General features: G+C 43.3%; 2 protein-coding genes across 6 annotated transcripts in view; one reads left to right on the forward strand and one right to left on the reverse strand.

The window, feature by feature from the left end:
- Positions 1 to 4566, forward strand: part of JAM3 (junctional adhesion molecule 3) — a 35110-nt gene extending 30544 nt beyond the window's left edge. Inside the window, exons 7-9 of the mRNA XM_054087149.1 lie at positions 1 to 130; positions 1352 to 1406; positions 2046 to 4566. Of these exons, the coding sequence (XP_053943124.1) occupies positions 1 to 130; positions 1352 to 1406; positions 2046 to 2081 (221 nt within the window). The 3' untranslated portion in view covers positions 2082 to 4566. The remainder of the gene's footprint in view (positions 131 to 1351; positions 1407 to 2045) is intronic.
- A 1042-nt stretch (positions 4567 to 5608) lies between these two features.
- The window catches only part of NCAPD3 (non-SMC condensin II complex subunit D3), a 32120-nt gene continuing 20037 nt past the window's right edge, over positions 5609 to 17691 (reverse strand). For 2 of the 5 annotated variants that reach the window (XM_054087148.1, XM_054087144.1), the window contains exons 21-35: positions 17160 to 17274; positions 16959 to 17066; positions 15706 to 15944; positions 14882 to 14961; positions 13449 to 13586; positions 12977 to 13110; positions 12614 to 12813; positions 11908 to 12018; positions 11310 to 11486; positions 10376 to 10545; positions 9996 to 10135; positions 9795 to 9872; positions 6542 to 6616; positions 6395 to 6455; positions 5612 to 6302 (exon numbers count right to left, since the gene is read on the reverse strand). In XM_054087148.1, the coding sequence (XP_053943123.1) occupies positions 6191 to 6302; positions 6395 to 6455; positions 6542 to 6616; positions 9795 to 9872; positions 9996 to 10135; positions 10376 to 10545; positions 11310 to 11486; positions 11908 to 12018; positions 12614 to 12813; positions 12977 to 13110; positions 13449 to 13586; positions 14882 to 14961; positions 15706 to 15944; positions 16959 to 17066; positions 17160 to 17274 (1938 nt within the window). In that variant the 3' untranslated portion in view covers positions 5612 to 6190. Of the gene's footprint in view, positions 6303 to 6394; positions 6456 to 6541; positions 6617 to 9794; positions 9873 to 9995; positions 10136 to 10375; positions 10546 to 11309; positions 11487 to 11907; positions 12019 to 12613; positions 12814 to 12976; positions 13111 to 13448; positions 13587 to 14881; positions 14962 to 15705; positions 15945 to 16958; positions 17067 to 17159; positions 17275 to 17691 lie in introns of all 5 variants that reach the window. The other 3 variants (XM_054087146.1, XM_054087147.1, XM_054087145.1) reach the window with 3 other exon arrangements.

Below are 17691 nucleotides of genomic sequence, written 5' to 3' on the forward strand. Positions count from 1 at the left end.
ATGACCTCAACATTGGTGGGATAATTGGCGGAGTCCTGGTGGTCATAGCAGTTCTGGTGCTCATCTCTCTTGGTATCTGCTGCGCCTACAGGAGGGGTTACTTTGCAAACAGCAAAGAGAGTGGGGAAAGGTAAGCTGGGATCCAAAGTGTTCTTATACAAGTCCCTGTGCCCACAGCTAGCATGAAGTAGCCTAAAGAGCTCCAAAAATTGGTGGCTAAAATGGATTTCAGTGCCTGAATTGGACATATTTCTTCTTAGTTTCCCAGCGGTGACTATGGGCCAACACAGATTTTGAAGTATCCGATTCCCTGCTGTAAATCCTGCACCATGGCAAAGGTTTCTTTGCCTGAGGGAGAGTTTTAGCCTGGCTCCTCTTGTGCTTGCTGCCAAGACGAGACAGAAGCGTGCAGGCTCTGCTCTGATATCCTCATTCTTTGCATGGGAAGGGGGGACCAGCGCTATTAAATGCCTACAGGTGTTTGTCCAACAGGTTGTGTGCTGATGGCATAATAACATCTACCATTTAACGAACAGAGCGTGCTGCACAATTAGTTCAGAGCATCAGGACATGCATAGAAAATGTACGCAGAGGAGGAGGCTCTGCAGGAAATCTCACTGGTTGTGAGAACCTAAATTTGCGATTAAAACCAGTCACTTTAGAACGCACATTACGTTAAAAACAACAGCATTAGCATCAGAAACAAGCCTTGCTATCCTTACAGAATCTGTTGAAGAGATAATATATGTAAACTCAAGATTCTCACTAGAGAGATTTGTTCCATATTAAACACTGCTTTTCCGCAAAAGCCCTGTCTTTTTTTTGTTTTGGTTTGGTTTTCAGCAAAAGCTCCAAATACCCAATTTAAATGCAGCTGAGGGTTGGTGTACACTGGACTTGACAGTCCTATATAAATTCTGGATTCCTGTGGGATTGCAAACAAGCAGCGCTTCCTATAGCTAAGGGAATGCTAAAGGCATCTGGCAGCAAAGGTCTAAGATGAACTTTGTAATTGCCACAGGAACCAATGCAGGAGGCACCCAGAAAGGTAGTGCAGAGGGAGCAGAGCAGGAGGGCCCAGAAAAGCATCAGTTAATCTCTTTGCAGAATTAGTCTGGTGGAAACACACAGCAATCTTTTACCCTGTGCTGAAGGGGAATTTAGAAGAAAAATCCCAGTCACGAGGAATGAAGGAATAAGCACAAATCAATCTTTTGAGCAATGAGCTGGGTTTCTCTCTGCTTTCTTTTCATTCGGCTGCTTTTCCTCATTTTCATCTTTCTCAGCAGCATTTCCTCCAAAATCCTGCAGTCTCCCTGCCCTAGAAATGAGATCTTTTCCTTTATTTCAGCTACAAGACTCCAGGAAAACCTGATGGCGTTAACTATATCCGGACAGATGATGAGGTAACAAGTGATTTGCACGTAACATCTCTCTGTTAGGGAGAGGAAGAGGGTGGGCAGAGGACTACTAGATTTTTTATCAGACTTTCTTAGAGTGGGCACCGCTCAGAAGCAAGGATGTAGAACAGAGAGAAAACAGAAGGGTGAAGGCTGAGTCATTTCCTTAGAAATGATGATGAGTTTAAGTTGCCTTAAGTGACTGATGCCAAGAGCTATCAAACGCATATTGGCTCTGTCCCAGCTATCTTATTGCTTGACCCCCTTAGGATGAGTTTCATTGGATTAAGCGGGCAGGCCGGGATGCTTTTACAAGAGAATTTGCATTTTGGGATTTGAATAGATCACTAAGCTTAAGATCAGAAAAAGCCTCTCGCTATTAGCAGGGACACTAAAGAGGGAATGAGAAAGTCCCCTGTCATCATGCCTGGGTGTGTGAAGAGGACAGTAGGAGAAGGAGCACTGGGCCAGTGTGACTCGAGTTTCCCTCTCCTTACTAGTTGGGAGGAGATGCTATGTAGACTGGGTGATAGAAGTTACACAGATCGGATCTTTGACAGGCACAGTGCAGTTGGGGCAGCAGGAGCAAGGAGTTACTTGGAAAGCTGCTAGATCCTTCATCCATCCAGAACTGTTCTGTTGCAGGGTGACTTCAGACACAAGTCTTCATTTGTCATATAAGACGCCAAAAGAATACTGCAAACCAGCAAAAGCAAGTGTGAAAATACCTCCTCCAGGAACTCAAAGCAAGAGCAGAAGATGAATTAAGTGCGCTTGAAAGAGTTTGGAACACACAAGAACTTGATAGCTAGCTATCTGTATATCTTTGTTTTCTTTGCCAAAGTTTAAAGTAACTCCTCACTGCCCAACTTGCGTCTCCCCTGCCTCTGGAGATACCAACAGGATCACCTAAACCTGTCCTTGGACTAAGGAAGCATTTTAATACTTCCCAAGAGACTGACGGAGCTGTGGAAGTTTGTGGAATTGCCTTCTATTTGTGCTGCAGGGACACAGCCACAATGTACAAACCAACCAGGGGAACAGCGTTAGGTAAATGTGTAGTAGACATTACTAGTACAGATTACTAGTAGACAAAAATGGTGCTGATACAGCAATAGATGGACTTCAAAGAATAAGATTTACCCATGCAAGGGGGAATCTTCCTTTCGGGAGCTTCTTGTCCAGGCCTGGCTGGTGACTTCTACGCATTTGTGATTGTCTTGTGTTTTTGACTCTGATGGTTCAGGTGCAGAATGGGGTATCTGAACAGCCCATAGTGACAGATACCCCTGCGGTAAATGCAACTAACGTTCTCAGCCCTTCTGTGAACTTACCGACTCCTCGTTACTCCATTTAACGTGAAGCATGGGCAGCATCAGGCCAGGACTGCTTCTGTTCCCTGCTTTATAGAAAACTCATTGCGCGCAGGCAACCCCTCATTCTAATCCGCACAAGGCAGGCTCGCCTCTTGCGCCTTTTGGCATCTTGAAGAGGCTTCTAGTGGAGGCAGAGAACCTAGTGCTAAGGCATCCCTTTCAGGAAAATGAAAGCCAAATACTTTCATGGGCTACGATGGCCATAAAAGGTACGGAGATACCCTCAAGCTTTTTTACCTTCTCCATTTATTTTGTAAAAATCCCACATTCTAAATTTTTTGCAAAGATATATTTTGATTACTTCAGAAAAGGTAACATTTCTATTTAAAGTGTAAATACGCGATGCCAGCAGTCTGTAAGTAACGTAGCTATTTTTTTACTCTTTAAGCTACAGGGAGGAGCTCAGCTGTTGCTATAGGATGGCACTGCCAGAGCATATCAGTATTACTGCAAAGTGTAGTAAAAACTGCAGGTGGGACAGCATCTCTTTCGTCTTAAGCCAGCTTCAGCGATTTCCTTGTCACAAGAGGTCTTACAGACACAGAACAGAGTCACTCAGGGATAGTTTTTGTAAATTTATGGCAGGAGCTATCAACTTTTTTATATCTAAAACTTCCTTTTCTTGCCAGTGACCAACACTTTTGTTTTTGTTGTTGCAAGAAATATCCAAGGATGGCTTTTGGGTTCAGTTCCAACACGGTGACAGAGTGACTTCAATGTTTGCTACCCCTCTGCAAGTTCCCTAAAGCACTAACAGAGCACAACAGCTACAGCAACGTTACAGGTTTAAACTGCATGGCCAAGGCAACTGGTTCTGCAGTTGGGCAAGCAAAAGCTTCATACAAAAGCACTTTTGTAGTGTCAGTTGCAACTTTTCTCTAGATGGTAAAAGGAAAAAAAGAATAAAAAAAAAAGAAAAGAAATCTGTTTCTCTTGACTTTAGAGACAATTGGAAACACGTGTTTCGCAGAGTTGGTGTTGAGCAGCGTTGGGTAATATAAAACTGCAAGATGTGGATGCAACACTAGAACTGTGCTGTGGTTTAAGGATTTTTAATGTAGCATAATTTAGTGTTCTTGTATTTCTGATATGAATTGAGTTGTCTTAACTTTTCCTGTATACAGTATTTTGGATACTTGACGATTTGGACTGTCAGTGTTATTTTTTAGTGTTCTGCGTTAACCTGCTGTGTTTCCTAGGGGCCTCGCTGGACATGCCATTGCTGCATTTGTTTTGCCTAAACAAAGTGTTGTCACTTCTTCTTTTGGTAATTAAAGTAAAAATAAGGATGGGGCAGCAATAACCACATGTTCTCTGTTAAACTCGGACAGTACCAGTGCTACCTTGCAGCTACTTTATGGTTACCTTCTCCTGACCTGCTCTTTACTGGCTGCACGCTGCCTCTAATCATTACAACAGCAGTGAGGGTAACATTCCTTTGCACCTTCTGTATATCCACTACTCCTTTTCTATGCTGCTTTTAGGATACCTATAATAAAGGAGAGAAAAGGTTGGAATCAATGTAGGTCTGGGGACTATGGGAGCACAATCTACAGTCTCAGCATGAGCCAAAGGCAGCCTCCACGTGAAAAGCCAGCAAGCTAAGGATCCACTTATCTATCAGTTCTGAAATGTGACAGTGGCATCTCTAACGAGAGAAGGGGAGATGATCCCCCCCTGATACAGCTCACGAGATCTGATTGATGGAATTCATTGTATTATTGTGAATAATATTCAGGTTTGTACTAATGTATTACGTTTAACTTTGCCAAGAATGTTTTACATAAATACCAAGCTATAAAGCATTCTTGTAGGGTTTGTTTGGGTTTCATTCTGTTTTGTAAACAGCTGTACTATCGGAGGCTTCTGTTTCCAGTTCAATGAAATAAGGGCATGTCTCTTCCATCAGAGCACCCATTTACTTGTATGGGGCTGAAGGTTACAGAAAGTCCAAGGCACTGGACAGATGTCCTTTTCTTGGACATTTGTCTGTCCCAGGTTGTTCTAAGAAGACAGATTAATCTCAACACTGCTCAAGGACAGAACAAGAATTAGGAAAGCACAGATTAGGAAATCAACTGTTCGAATTTACCATTCAGACTGGTTAAATAATATTTAAAAAAAATAAATGGATGTGGCTATAATCGACCATCACTTAAGCCACATCCATTCTGTTCGTCCAACCTCATTCCATTTGTCCCGTTTCCAGGTTTTTGACTTTCAGGATAAATTTTAACCTCACTTGACGGCTTGTGGTCTTCAAAGCAGAAGAGGAAAAATGAAGGCAAATTGTGGGATGCTAGCGCAGGAGGTAGGTGCCTCTGGAAGGGCTGTGACAAAAGCTCACTGAGCTGCTATGTTTCCACTCGTGCAGAAAAGCCTACTTTACTTCTGTTGCTCATGCCCGAATAAGATAACCAGCATGAATAAACCAGATTCCCTTCTCAAGTTTGAATCAAACCTAGGGCAAGAGCTCTGTAATAGAAGTTAACAAAGGAAAAAAGCTTCAGTTTGGTTAACATGGCATCAGAGACACTCAGGAATGGTCGAATTCCGGCATTTACAATAAACAAGTTATCTACACAGAGCTCAAAGCTATGCTTTATGACTTACCAACCTTAATTTTAGTGAGTTACTCATATCCTGCTTGCAGTCAAATAAGAGTCTATATTTAAAAGCTGCTGGGTCCAACATTAATTGAACTGAGCGCCTAAGATACCAGCGACGTAGTAGAAGAGACTTTGAGGCTTTAGAAAGCTATAGAAGAAAATAATTCCTCCGTCAGATCAAGAAGAGGGGAGAAGCTGGGGGTGGAATTAATTCTGTAACCATTTATTTTCATAAAATGTTAATAGTTGGAAATAACATAGCTCAGGAATGGAAATATTCCATATAAAAGAACATTAAGACTGTTCATACACACAGGAGTTTGCACACCAAATAAGAGGTGATGTAGCGTGCAATTACCAGATTTAGGGGTGTGGCAGTGACAAGCTGTTCTACTTTTGTTCGAATTAAAGCAACTCTAGTATATAACCACGAGGGACAATGAGGGATCGAGTGAATAAGCTGAGCCACTCACTTCCCTGCAAGCTGTGATAAATACATTTATTACTAAGCTTGTGGCAACATTACGCTCTTACTTTTTCAAATGGACAAATTATACAAAGAGCAAGCCTTTCTTTACACTGCCACTTGCTAGCAGTCCAGTAAGTTGTCAAAAAGCAGCAACTTACAATATATACATGTTTGACTACAGGCTTTGTATGCCTGTATCCTAGACAGTTTCACCTTAAAAGCAAGTAGGAATAGATAAGGAAGGACATGTGCCCGCAACGATTTATAATTACAGAGGAAAAGAACAGGTAGGTATCAGGCAACATGATGATTCTGTAGAGAAGTTCAATGAAAGGATCAGTTGTCTGGTTTCAGTGGTGTTCTCCGCTGGGATCGCCTCAGAGGGACATTTTGGCTGGTTTTTTTCCTTGCTGGGGATTCTACTTTCCACTCCTGTGGCAGGGATGGGCTAGAAGAAGGAAGCAGAATGGCCATTTATTTTAAAGCACTTTACCAGTCTTTCTCACTGTGACTGTGGTTTCAGATATGCATTGAACTTACGGCTTCTCTGGCGATGTTAAACAGATAATATCTCTTGGCTTGTCCTCAGACTCTTCCTTTTCTGTAAATAATGCATATATTCCCATATTTAAAAAAATGCCACAGATTTGATCATTTTGGATTACCCCCCAAAGTTAGATAACTTGCCTGTAGCTGAACCAGGTGTGTGTGTCAAGCTGATGTAACTGACCCCAGCACCAAAAGTCACTTCATTAATGGTCTCTGAAAGCAAAAAAAAGTCACATCTCAGCAGTCAGCTCTTGACACAGCCAGAGGGCAAGGCATGCTGTAATAGAACACTCCAGTGTCACTGAGTAGGTATTTCCATTAATTGCAAGCACAAATTCATCTCTCTTTTCCAGCCCAGCAGATTGCAGCGTCTCCCATCCAGCCTCAAAACTATGCGCTGAATCTGATGGGCCATCTGTGCACATCAGCTTCCCACTCCAGACTTGCAGCCTTCATCATATGTGGAGGGAATCAACTTAAATACAGGACCTCAGTCATGCGCCTCCTTGTCCTACCATAGGTGGGAGAGTCACACCTTCCATTGAGACTCTGCCATCTTTCACAACACCACATTAGATTCAGACCAGTTGCTTTGCCTCATCAAGGCAGAATATGGGGCTGTTGAAGGCTGACAAATGCAGAAATGGTTTGGGTTGGAAGGAACCTTAAAGCGCATCTAGTTCCACACCCCCTGCCATGGGCAGGGACACATCCCACTGGATCAGGGGCTCCAAGCCCCATCCAACCTGGCCTTGAACACTTTCAAGGAGGGGCAGCCACCACTGCTCTGGGCAACCTGGGCCAGGGCTTCGCCCTCATTGTGAGGAATTTCTTCCTAATGTCTAATCTAACTCTTTCCCCTTCCAATGTAAAGCCCTTCCCCCTCGTCCTATCACTCCATGCCCTCATAAAAAAACCCTCCCCAGATTTCCTGTAGCCTCTCTTGGTACTGGGAGGCTGCTCTAAGTTCTCCCCAGAGCCTTGTCTTCTCTAGGCTGAATAATCCCAACTCTCCCAGCCTGTCCTTATAGCAGAGGTGCTCCAGCCCCTGGATCATCTTTGGGGCCTCCACTGGATGTTCAAAGGACCTGAACAGCCCTTCTGTGAGGAACTAGCTGTATCCAGACAAGAAGAATCACTTGACAAGGAAGCTAGGTAGAATTTAGCTTGACTGAACAGGCCATAGTTGTCAGCTGTCTCTTTCCTGTCATTCGTCTCGGGAGAGATGTCACAATATTCAGATTTTACTTTACTGAATGCTCTGTTTTATACTCATGTTTCCCAGAATCTTTCACAAGGAATTAAGGTAGAAAGTGCTTTATAGGACAGGAGTTGGAAATTCTGCTAAAAGGACTTCTTTCTGCAGACTATCTGCTTCCCTCTCCTGGAAGGGAATCTCTGAAGCTTATAACAGAAATCCGACTTGATCCATCTGCGGTAGCTGGCCTCTGCACCTCTCAAGACTGACCTGCAAGCGTTCTGACTTTGTGCAGTGTCTGCCTTAACTTGGTTAACGAGAAGATTACATGAAATGAAGGGAATAGTGAAGAATTGTCATCAAGCAGGGCTTCCTATACAATCAAAGGTGGTAACCGCACAACACGTGAAGCGATCCACACTTGCCCAGGCCCACTTAGCCATTCCCAAAGTAAGAAGCAGGAGTTGAGGACAACCAAAGACAACAGGAAGGAACAGCCAGAACAGTCGGATAAGATAAAGAGAGGAGGCAGCTGTTCTTAACTTCACAAGTACAAAATAGTTTACAAAGAACTGCATCTCCAATAGCTTGCGAGTGATGCACCAGAGAAATAGAAATGTTTTATTTTGATTGCCTGTCAGCCTGCGAGACCCAGCGTCACCACGCAGATGGCTCAACACACGCAAACCGAAGTGATGATACTGCTCTGTACAGTTTGTCTCCTCACTGAAGGACACATGCTGCCTCCAAGCAAAGAAGGAATTCAGCCTTAGTACCACTGCAGACTAACGTTCTTCCTCCTTTTTCACCATATGGTGCTTAAGAGAAACAGCCGTGCAGGCTTCCAGACAGAGATGTGGCGCTTAAAGATTTCTGCTCTCTAAAAACATGCCCCCAGTTTTTTTGCACAAAGATCATTGCTTGTTGCTCAGGCAGCAGAGAGAAACACAAGGCAGACAAATCTAGCCAAACAGCAGAGCACACAGGGAAGTGAAGGGTCAGATTTTCCAGTGGATGCGCATCACTGACGCTGGTTTGCTGCTGCCTGCTCGCGGATGTCAGGTATTTGCAGACTGCTGCACCACTGACTGCCTTATCGGCTATGTGCCATTTGCTCTCCTGTGTGCGTGCAGGTCAGGGTTTGCAGAGATCCAGGCAGAGCACAGTCAGATACCTGTGCTTCTGGAACATCTCTGCAACAATCCACAGCTGCCTAATGCAAGATGACCAGTCAGATGCTCACCTATACTCCCAACCTGAGGAGGGTGTTCATCACAATTCGCGGAGATGCTCTAATGGAGCTCTGCAGCGAATTGACAGAAAGGAAGGGAATCTACTGCTAGAACTCAGCTCCATTTGTGTTTTACTATAACTGCCTCGTGCGCTTGCAGAAAGCAGCGCTGCAGAATGCTGTGAGGCTGTCAGAAAGCATTCCAATAAAGCCTAACTTTTGAAGGTCAGATTTTGTGAGATGGCAGTTCAGCTGCAATGGACAAAAGCACAGCAAACTCTCACAATCTGTGTATTAAAGATTTCTCTCTGTGTATTTTTTACTTTAATTTCCACAGCAGAGTGAAAAAAAAAGAATAATTCCTTCAATGCTCGGTTCAGTTCTTTCTTAGGGTAGAACACACATATGCATGCTCAGAAATGACTGTGGAGGTTATTAATCCCACTTGAGCACATCTCTGTGTTCCCTCTTGCAGTTGGCACAGCTCATTCCCTTCTCTAGAAGGAGACTGTGGTTCACCGGAGATCCTTTGTTGGGACAACAGGAACCTCCTATCTTAGGGCTCAAAAAGACTAGACCTTGAGTATTTCTTGTACGCCTTGAGCAATGCAGGCTATCATGGAACCATGACAACATGCCTGCTCAGCACCCCCGAGGCGATGAAAGAAGAAGGGCAGCAGCAGCCCCGTTACTTCAGCAGCCCAAAATAAATGCTCTCCTGCACTGACTCAATACTACAACACCCTGTGACATGTAAGCTGCCCTTTCCTATGGACACCATTCATCTGAGGCCTTCAATTTCAAAACAGTTCTTATTTACTACAACCATGTAGATAAATATATAATCTCTAGCTATCAATGACTAATCTTCTGTGCTCATTAGGGCAGCCACGCATTGCTACTTCTCTCAGACAATGAGAGCTCAGCCCAATTTGGAAAGGGTTCCTTTGTGTTTTACTTACGTTCTGGTGTGCTGATTGCCCGGCCCATCACAAGACCATTTTCTCCAGTTGACGGTTGATTCAGGCTTTGAAAGGATACTAGAAATAACAAGGAAGTAATTAAGGATAGAGATGTATTCACTCAGAGACCTCAAGGGCTAACAATCAGGCTCTGTCAATAGATTAGTCCAATGCCAGATCAGTTAGCAGCAAATGCCCTACCTTGCTTGCTGCTGGTTGTGCTTGATGGAAGTGATTGAGCAGATAAAATTCCTCCGACGCTCTGGCTGCGTTTCTTGCTTCTGGCTTCTATCGCTTTCTTGGCAGAGTTCAGGATGGCAAGCGTGCTCAAGGATGCTGGCCTACAGGGTAGAAACCACACTAGAAACAGTGATAGAAACAGTGAAGTGATTTCCTTCTGCAAGCTTGGGTGAGATGCGTGTAATGAGGCGAGAGACCTGTGCCCTCCCAATCCCTTATGAGCCTAAACACCAAATGCAATGGAGATCATGCTGCACCAGTTTCAGACCACCAAGAAGTGGATAAGTAATGCAGGAACCCTACAGAATATGATAACTGGTAACATAAACAGAAACCCATACCTTTGACCGAGTAATGGCTGCCTCGGAACATTGGCACTAGGTGTAGCAAACTCAGGAGGCACAGATGAAGGACTTGATCCAGGTGGCAAGGACTTTCTCCCACTTACAGGAGACCGAGCATTATTATTCCAGCCACCAGAAGGTACAGCTGTCTCCAAAGATGGAGTTGGCTACAGAAAAGAGGAGAAAAGATCATATGTCTAACAATGGATGCAAACGGAGAAAACTCTGCATACAACAAGTTTAGACGTAAATGCTGTGCGACTAAGAACGGCCCTTTGTGTGACAGACATAAAGTGGTCCCAAGAAGAAAGAAGTTATTGGCCAAAATTTTGACAAGAAGCGAATGGGAAGTTTTGATGGGATACGCATGTCCTAGTTTAGATGTCTATATATAGGTACTCTTCTAAAGTCGGCAGAGAAAGGCACTTCCAGGGCAGAAGTCATCTCCTCTTAAGGTAGGTATCTAAAATAGTTCAGGACAATTGGCCCAAGCACCTACGTAGTTCTTTACTTTGGCTTTAAAAGAGGATCTGCATGACTAGGACAGATTTAAGTTTCCACTCTGTGTACACCTAAAGTCAGACAAAACGAATCCTTCTCTTTTTGACCCGTTTATCATCATTTTTATCCCTCCGGAAACAGAGAGCAAGACAACGCACAAGCACAGCCAGTGGCAGATTAGACTTAGTTTTCCCTTTCAATTGAATACATTTTCACATTAACTGTTGGCTGCTCCTCTTTACACACGTATTGTTTGTTGTCATGCTAAGCATATTAAATGATTCTGAAACCAAAGCTTCCGTCAGCAAATACAGAGATATGAGAATTTTACATAACCATTCTGTTAGAAGTGCTGTAACAAGGTCCACGGACACACAGAGTCTGGGTGTTACGTGTACACAAACTTTAGCAGAGAAGACAGTACACGTACAGAGCCAAAGGCACCAACAACCTCTGCCTGCATCACCGAGACCTGCTCTTCATCCGACTCCTTCTCCCTGGCCAGCTGCTCTTCGTATTTCTTCATATCGTATTCCAGCTCGGCCGCCAGCTGCTTGTCCACAGCAAAGAAGTCTTTGATTTCAGTTCGGTAGTCTTGCATCATTTCCTGGAGCAATATAAGGAACGTTTAAACGCTTTCAGAACTCTCTCCTGACTACTGATTCACGTCTCCATTCAGATCACAGCTGCTTAAGTGCAAAAGGAAATACCAGTTGGTACAGCAGAGGTGTTTTTAACAGACTAAGAGTTTCGATTCCAATTTGTACTTCAGAACATGAAAAAGCTTTCCAGCGTTGAAGATTTCTGCCCACATCCCACTGAAGGGGCTCACACGTAACACACTGTGAGATCCTTATCTAAAATCCCTCCACCTCCTACATTATTTAACACAGTGGCAATGTCACAACATCATATGTCTTCTAAATCTCCTTCTAAGAAGACTGTTTGTTCCATTACTGGTTGCACATCTAACACATTACCTCAAGAGAGGAAAAAAAATCCATCCAGTAAGAAAACAGTTCCCTTACCCGCAGATAGTTCATAAGGTCCCTAAGAGCTGGGATCCTCTTCTGCTCCATCAAAGCCTTCAGTGACGTGATTATTGGGATGACATTTTCTACAAAGTTCTTCTTTTGAACCTTTGTTTGAAGAAGGCATGAACAGTTACATGATGCAGTCAAGGAGAAGCCACTCTGTAGTTAGATGAATGGCCCAAGCAAGAGGAGTTATTGCTCCATAGCAAGGGAATTACCGCAATTAAGCCTGCTCTTATGCCACACAGTCTTTTAACCTAAGTGGAGTCTTTCAAGATACATCACTAAGTCAGTCAGTTCCCACACTGAAGGCAAATTGCCAAAAGATGCACCAAAACACATTGTTACACTCAAACATTTTACCAATAAGAGATCTGTGGCACAAATGTAGCCTAGCTCAGCTTCACTGACTTCAGGGGAAACACATTTCCCATCACTCCAACTGACTGGTCAAGTACAAACATCCTTCACAAACCTAGCCGTAATGTTTTGCCTTCACAACACACAGAGCTTCCACAAGTGCTCTCAGATCAGAGTGGACGTACAGGCAGAGCATGAATAACAGCCTAAAAGTGCAGTTCGTGACTAGCATCGCTGTCACTTGGATAATTTTTGCACAAGTTTCTCTGTCACAGAACAGCAAAATTCTTCCCAGTACGCTGGCCAGCCCTCTTCCCACGCCAGGTCAAGTGCCGTTCACCTGTGAGATGAGCTTCTTTTGTGCTGCCTGCATGACAGCATTGGCCATTGCCATTTCATCTTCCTCAGGCTGAATGTCTTCACTGGGTTTTGATCTCATCGTTGAAAGCTTGATTTCTTTGCAGCTAAGGACTGCAAACGTATCTGAGAGCAGCTCACTGGCTTCCATGTCCAGTGGAAGGGCATTGTCCACAAAGCATGCTGGAACACAGAGGGAAGAAAGAAGAGGTATTTCTTATATATATATATATATATATATGCAGTTCTGGTAAAGACAGGAAGATAACACGGCTGCATTGAGATCCTAAGGTTTAATACAGACAACAGTTCTTTGTATGCCAGATTTTTAAGGACAGACCCATACCTAGGATGCTGTGGCTGATCTTTGTTGTAATGTTGAATCGCTGCTCATCTGTAAAGTGCTCTAGCAGGAACGTGTAGATACGCATCCTTTTTTCTTTGTTATCTTTTCCCTTCAGGGAGAAGAGATTCTTTGACCTGTGGTAGAGGAAGACATTTTACAAGGGCCAAGTCACATTCTGCAAACTCACACCAATAACAAGACTTTAAATCAGCAAGGAATATTTGAATGTCACTTTCAAGACCCAAAAAAACCTGCTAGGATACTACACACTGCCAGAAGTCACATGCAGGCCTCCCAGAAGTGTCACAGGGAAGGCAGGACACTCTTAATTTAACACTGTTTCCTCTAGCTGCTTCCCCTCTACTGTATAGATAATTACAAAGCACCATGAGCTCTTCATTGCAATCAAAAAGCTGCGTGGCCAGACAGCCCATTGTTTAGCAATAAGGAGATAGAAACGCGCTCCACTGACCGCACGCTCTGGGGGAATCTGTTGTACTTCTCATGTTTCTCGTAGCTATTGAAATGGAAGATGCACTCAATGAAATGTTGGGAGAACATCACTGGATTCCTCTTCAGCAAGAGATGCACCAAGCAGAACTCTCCAAACCTGGAAGAGAGAGAAAAGGAAGAACTAATCATCCAGCAGCTTCTAAAAGCCACACCTGAAACAGCATAGGGTTCATAAGGCATAGCAGAGAATTATCCTCCCACTCTAAGTTTCCCTCAATAATACATTGAATTCTTGCCCAGCTCCATCTGGGCTTGAACAAGGATATTAGTTTATTGACTTGAAGCTTTTTTCATCCAGAAATAGAAAGAAGTTTTCAGCATCCAAATTATTACTTAACTTTTCTGCCATTAAAGTAAACAGAGGCAGTAATAAATTTGGACTTGAATTCAGGCACAACACTTTCATTATTTAAATAACTTAAGTTCTATTGTGGCTGAGATGCTTTGCGAAGAAAGCATCTCCTGCAAGAGCTGCAAGGCAATCCCAGACTTGAAGAATGTATTTTTTAACTGCATGGAGTCACTGAATGCAGACGCAAAGAAAAAGGCTCCCAAAGATATAGCATCAAAAGCTTTAAGAACGTTATGTTGCAATGTCACCATCTACTGGAAAGACATTTTTACATATTAAAACCTCACTGAAGAGAAATGAAAGCGTGAATATGCACTAGTAAGCAATGGTGGGTTGATGGCCCTGGAAACACCAGTCTTTAGATGGACTCTTTCAGGTAGAAGCAAGTAGGAAGCTGCCCAGGCCTCCTCTGTATCCAGCATCCCCAAATGATCGACCATCCCTAGAGGAACCTGTCCCGCTCTCATCTCTCACATAACAGAGCAGCTGGAGACTTTGAAGCCTACAAAAACTTCATAAACATGCACTCAAAGCCAGAGTGCATAATTCCTCTTACATTTCCAAGCATAACAAAATGTAGTATAAGGCTTAAAAAGACAAGACGCGCCATCTAAGAAAAAAACAGAATATTCAATCCTATTCCTAGAACAAAACCAGCACTCAAGACACAGCCTGTTAGAAAATCATGAGGAAGATTCCACAAAGGCTTGTTTCAAAAACTCCTTTTATCTGGATAAATGGGAGTTAAAAAATAGAGCAGAGCTGCATGTTTTGAAGACAACCAAGAACAAGTTTTGCTATCCTGGGACTTCCAAATGACTCTGAAAGAGTCTGTGTTCACCACTGACTTTGCTACCATTGCAGACACTAAAGCGTGAACAACTGTGTGAGTGAAAAGGTTAACGGGAGAGGTTAACGGGAGAATCATCTGCTCTCTCGCTGCAATTTTTCCTCCATATGCTGGTGGTGCAAGACTGAGACTTGCCTGACTACATCTCTGATCCTCAACTCCTTCATTGTTTTACGGATGATTATTTTACCTGGCAATATCTGGATTTGGGTCCACCAAGACACTAACGAAACGGAAGAAGAGACAGTCTTTCCATTTCACAAACTCCTCCTATAAGAAATCAGCAGACAACAAATTATTAACCTGAATCAGGAAAAACTTAGTATGAACCTTCAGACTTATAAGCAGAACAATACCTGATGGAGCCCAGCAGGATGTACCTCAGGCAAATGCACAAGCTATACAGCTTCAGCTGGACATACCCAACATGAACATCAAGATGACAGCATTTTGGAGGATGCTGTAAGCAGCATGTGCATCACAGCAGCAAGCATCGAATTTTACAACAGGTATCAATAAAGCAGAAACATGAAAAATCTGTTCTCCCATCTCAGCATGCTCTTCAACACTGTTCCCAGAGCCAAATGTGCTCCAGATCTGCTTTGGCTGGCTTCACTTGAACGCTGGGAGGGGAAACATCTTGAGATTCTCAACATTTACATCTTTAGAACAATAAGCAGAGACAGTAAGTGAAAAAAGTGCTGTGATGCTTGTTACATTCATTTATATAGGAGTGAAACAAGGGAATTAAAAGAAACAAAGAGAAGACAAGAAGAGAGGCAACTGTTGACTGAAAATAATCTCATTATCCAAGGGTGTCAAATGTCCTCAACATGATTTCTGCCTAGCTAGAAAAAAACCCAAAAAGTAGCAACAAAATAAATAGTTTAGAATCTTCTTGATTAGTGTAGATTGATCCAGGTATAAGCAATTACCCCGGACAGGCTGTCAGCCATCAGCCCAACAGAGGTACCTGAAGTGGGCTGCCAGATAATGCCAAGGACCTCTAGTTACCTGCAGAAGGTTGGTAAGCAGGATAAGCGTCTGCTTACGGATGAATGGATTCGGGTCCTTCAGACACAACGAAATGTTGGGAACGTATCTGTCCACCATGGATGTGTAGCGGATACACAGATCACACATAACAATGATAACATTATTGCGAACAGCCACGTCTTGTGACACCTCCAGTTCTCGAGCTAGAGCTGCAATGCATTTCTTTGCCAGATCTTCATGCTGTAAACACAATTTACCTGCGAAACAGGGATGAGACAGTCAGTACCATGAATATATTTTTCCCAACCACCACAGCCCAGCTTACTGCCCCTTCGAGCCCAATATGAGCCAAGAAATGAATCAGGAAGTAAACAGAGGAATAAACACGAAAAACATGCTGGAACTTGATGAGCAATCTGCACGATCTCTCAGAGAGATGATACTTCAAGTTCTTCCAAACTCCTCTTAGACCTATAGTGTGGGTCTCTATGCCAAATTCCCTCCTTCACAGAGAACTATTTCTGTGTGCAGGGTATTAATCAAAGCAGCTAAAAAGAACAGCCCCAGCTGTCACAGGCGTAGCAGGGAGACACCCACCACGAAAAGCATCACTAAACCAACTTAAAATAAAACAGCCTGCATTCTAATGACTTCTCCCTAACTTTTTCTAAGCTCCATACAAAAGTATTAGGCCTCCCAAAGCAGTTAAGGAAAGAATCGTACCATCTATCTGCGAGAGAAGAGACTTGTTCCCAGCTGCAGTGTTACTACAAGTCCAGAACGTTCCCTTGGTACTCTCCAGAATGCTGGAGATACAGGTTTGATCAGGCTTCTATCAAAGCAGTTCCTCATTTACACCGAGGACAGGTAACCACGCGCAGTCATTCTGCTTGAAAGCGCACCAAAAGCACCAAGATTTCTTCATCTCCTGTTGAGCTCCTTACTATTTTACAGGTAAAACGATCCTTCAGCCACACAGCACCCCGTTCCAGAATTGTGCTGTCCTTGTAGTTGAAGGACATTGCTAATTATTAATTACTATTAATGCATTCACCACCTCGTGAAGCAGTTGCGTAGATGGCAGTATTTATGTATTGGTGCAACTTGTTACCATGGATATTTGCATTGCTAAAAGCTATGAGCTGAGGCAATGCACATGTTGGGCCTGTGGCTTATCTGTACAACTGAAAGAGCTTTTGAGCAGAACTTGAACCAGAAAGGGCAGGAATTGGATACACAACAGCCCAATTCGGCAACAGGATGGCACTCACCTAGAGTAATGAACGCATGAGCTCTGACCACTGGAGGCATGGCTGATCCTCTGAACTGGGAGAGTGGCTGAGAAGCTGGAGTTTCCTCACTATCAGGAGAACTGGACACTAGGAAAAAACAGGTCAGGAATGAAAATATGCTTTTCTGGTAAACAGTGTTGCCTGTGAATGCAAAACTAAAGCGAGTAAATAGAGTCTCACATTGGTCCTTGTTGACAGAAGAAGCCAGAATGGACTGAATCAAAAGAAAGATGCGTTTCTCCACTTTGGCAGGACACAGCTGTGCAGCCTCACCCAAGATAAAGAGGTGCCTCACCTACAGAGAAAATGCAACACTGCAGTCCAAAGGCGATGGCTGAGCTGAAAATGGAGTCAGCAGGAGCTAGCATGGTACTGCTTGAAAAACAACTTAAAACTCCCTCAGCCCTTTCAAGAAGAGAGTAGCTAGAGAACAAGTGACGCTTTGAAACAAAAATGGGGTGTGTTTTTAATATCCTATAGCCCCCCGCATCTACTAACAACATTGAAATATCCCTCAAAATCTTCTATGCTTTTTACAAACTTATTTCCCAAACAGCTCATCTATGAAATAGGAGTGGAAAAGCAAAGAAAAAACATGTCATTTTGTCAGAAAAACAATGGATATTGTGTCCTTCTGCTGCTGTACAAAACTGTTGCACGCTCCCAGGCCCATAAATATCACATTGTATAGAAACATAAAATCACAGAATCA

This window comes from Cuculus canorus, chromosome 23 (genome assembly GCF_017976375.1).
Source record: "Cuculus canorus isolate bCucCan1 chromosome 23, bCucCan1.pri, whole genome shotgun sequence".
In the NCBI taxonomy this organism is placed as follows: domain Eukaryota; kingdom Metazoa; phylum Chordata; class Aves; order Cuculiformes; family Cuculidae; genus Cuculus; species Cuculus canorus.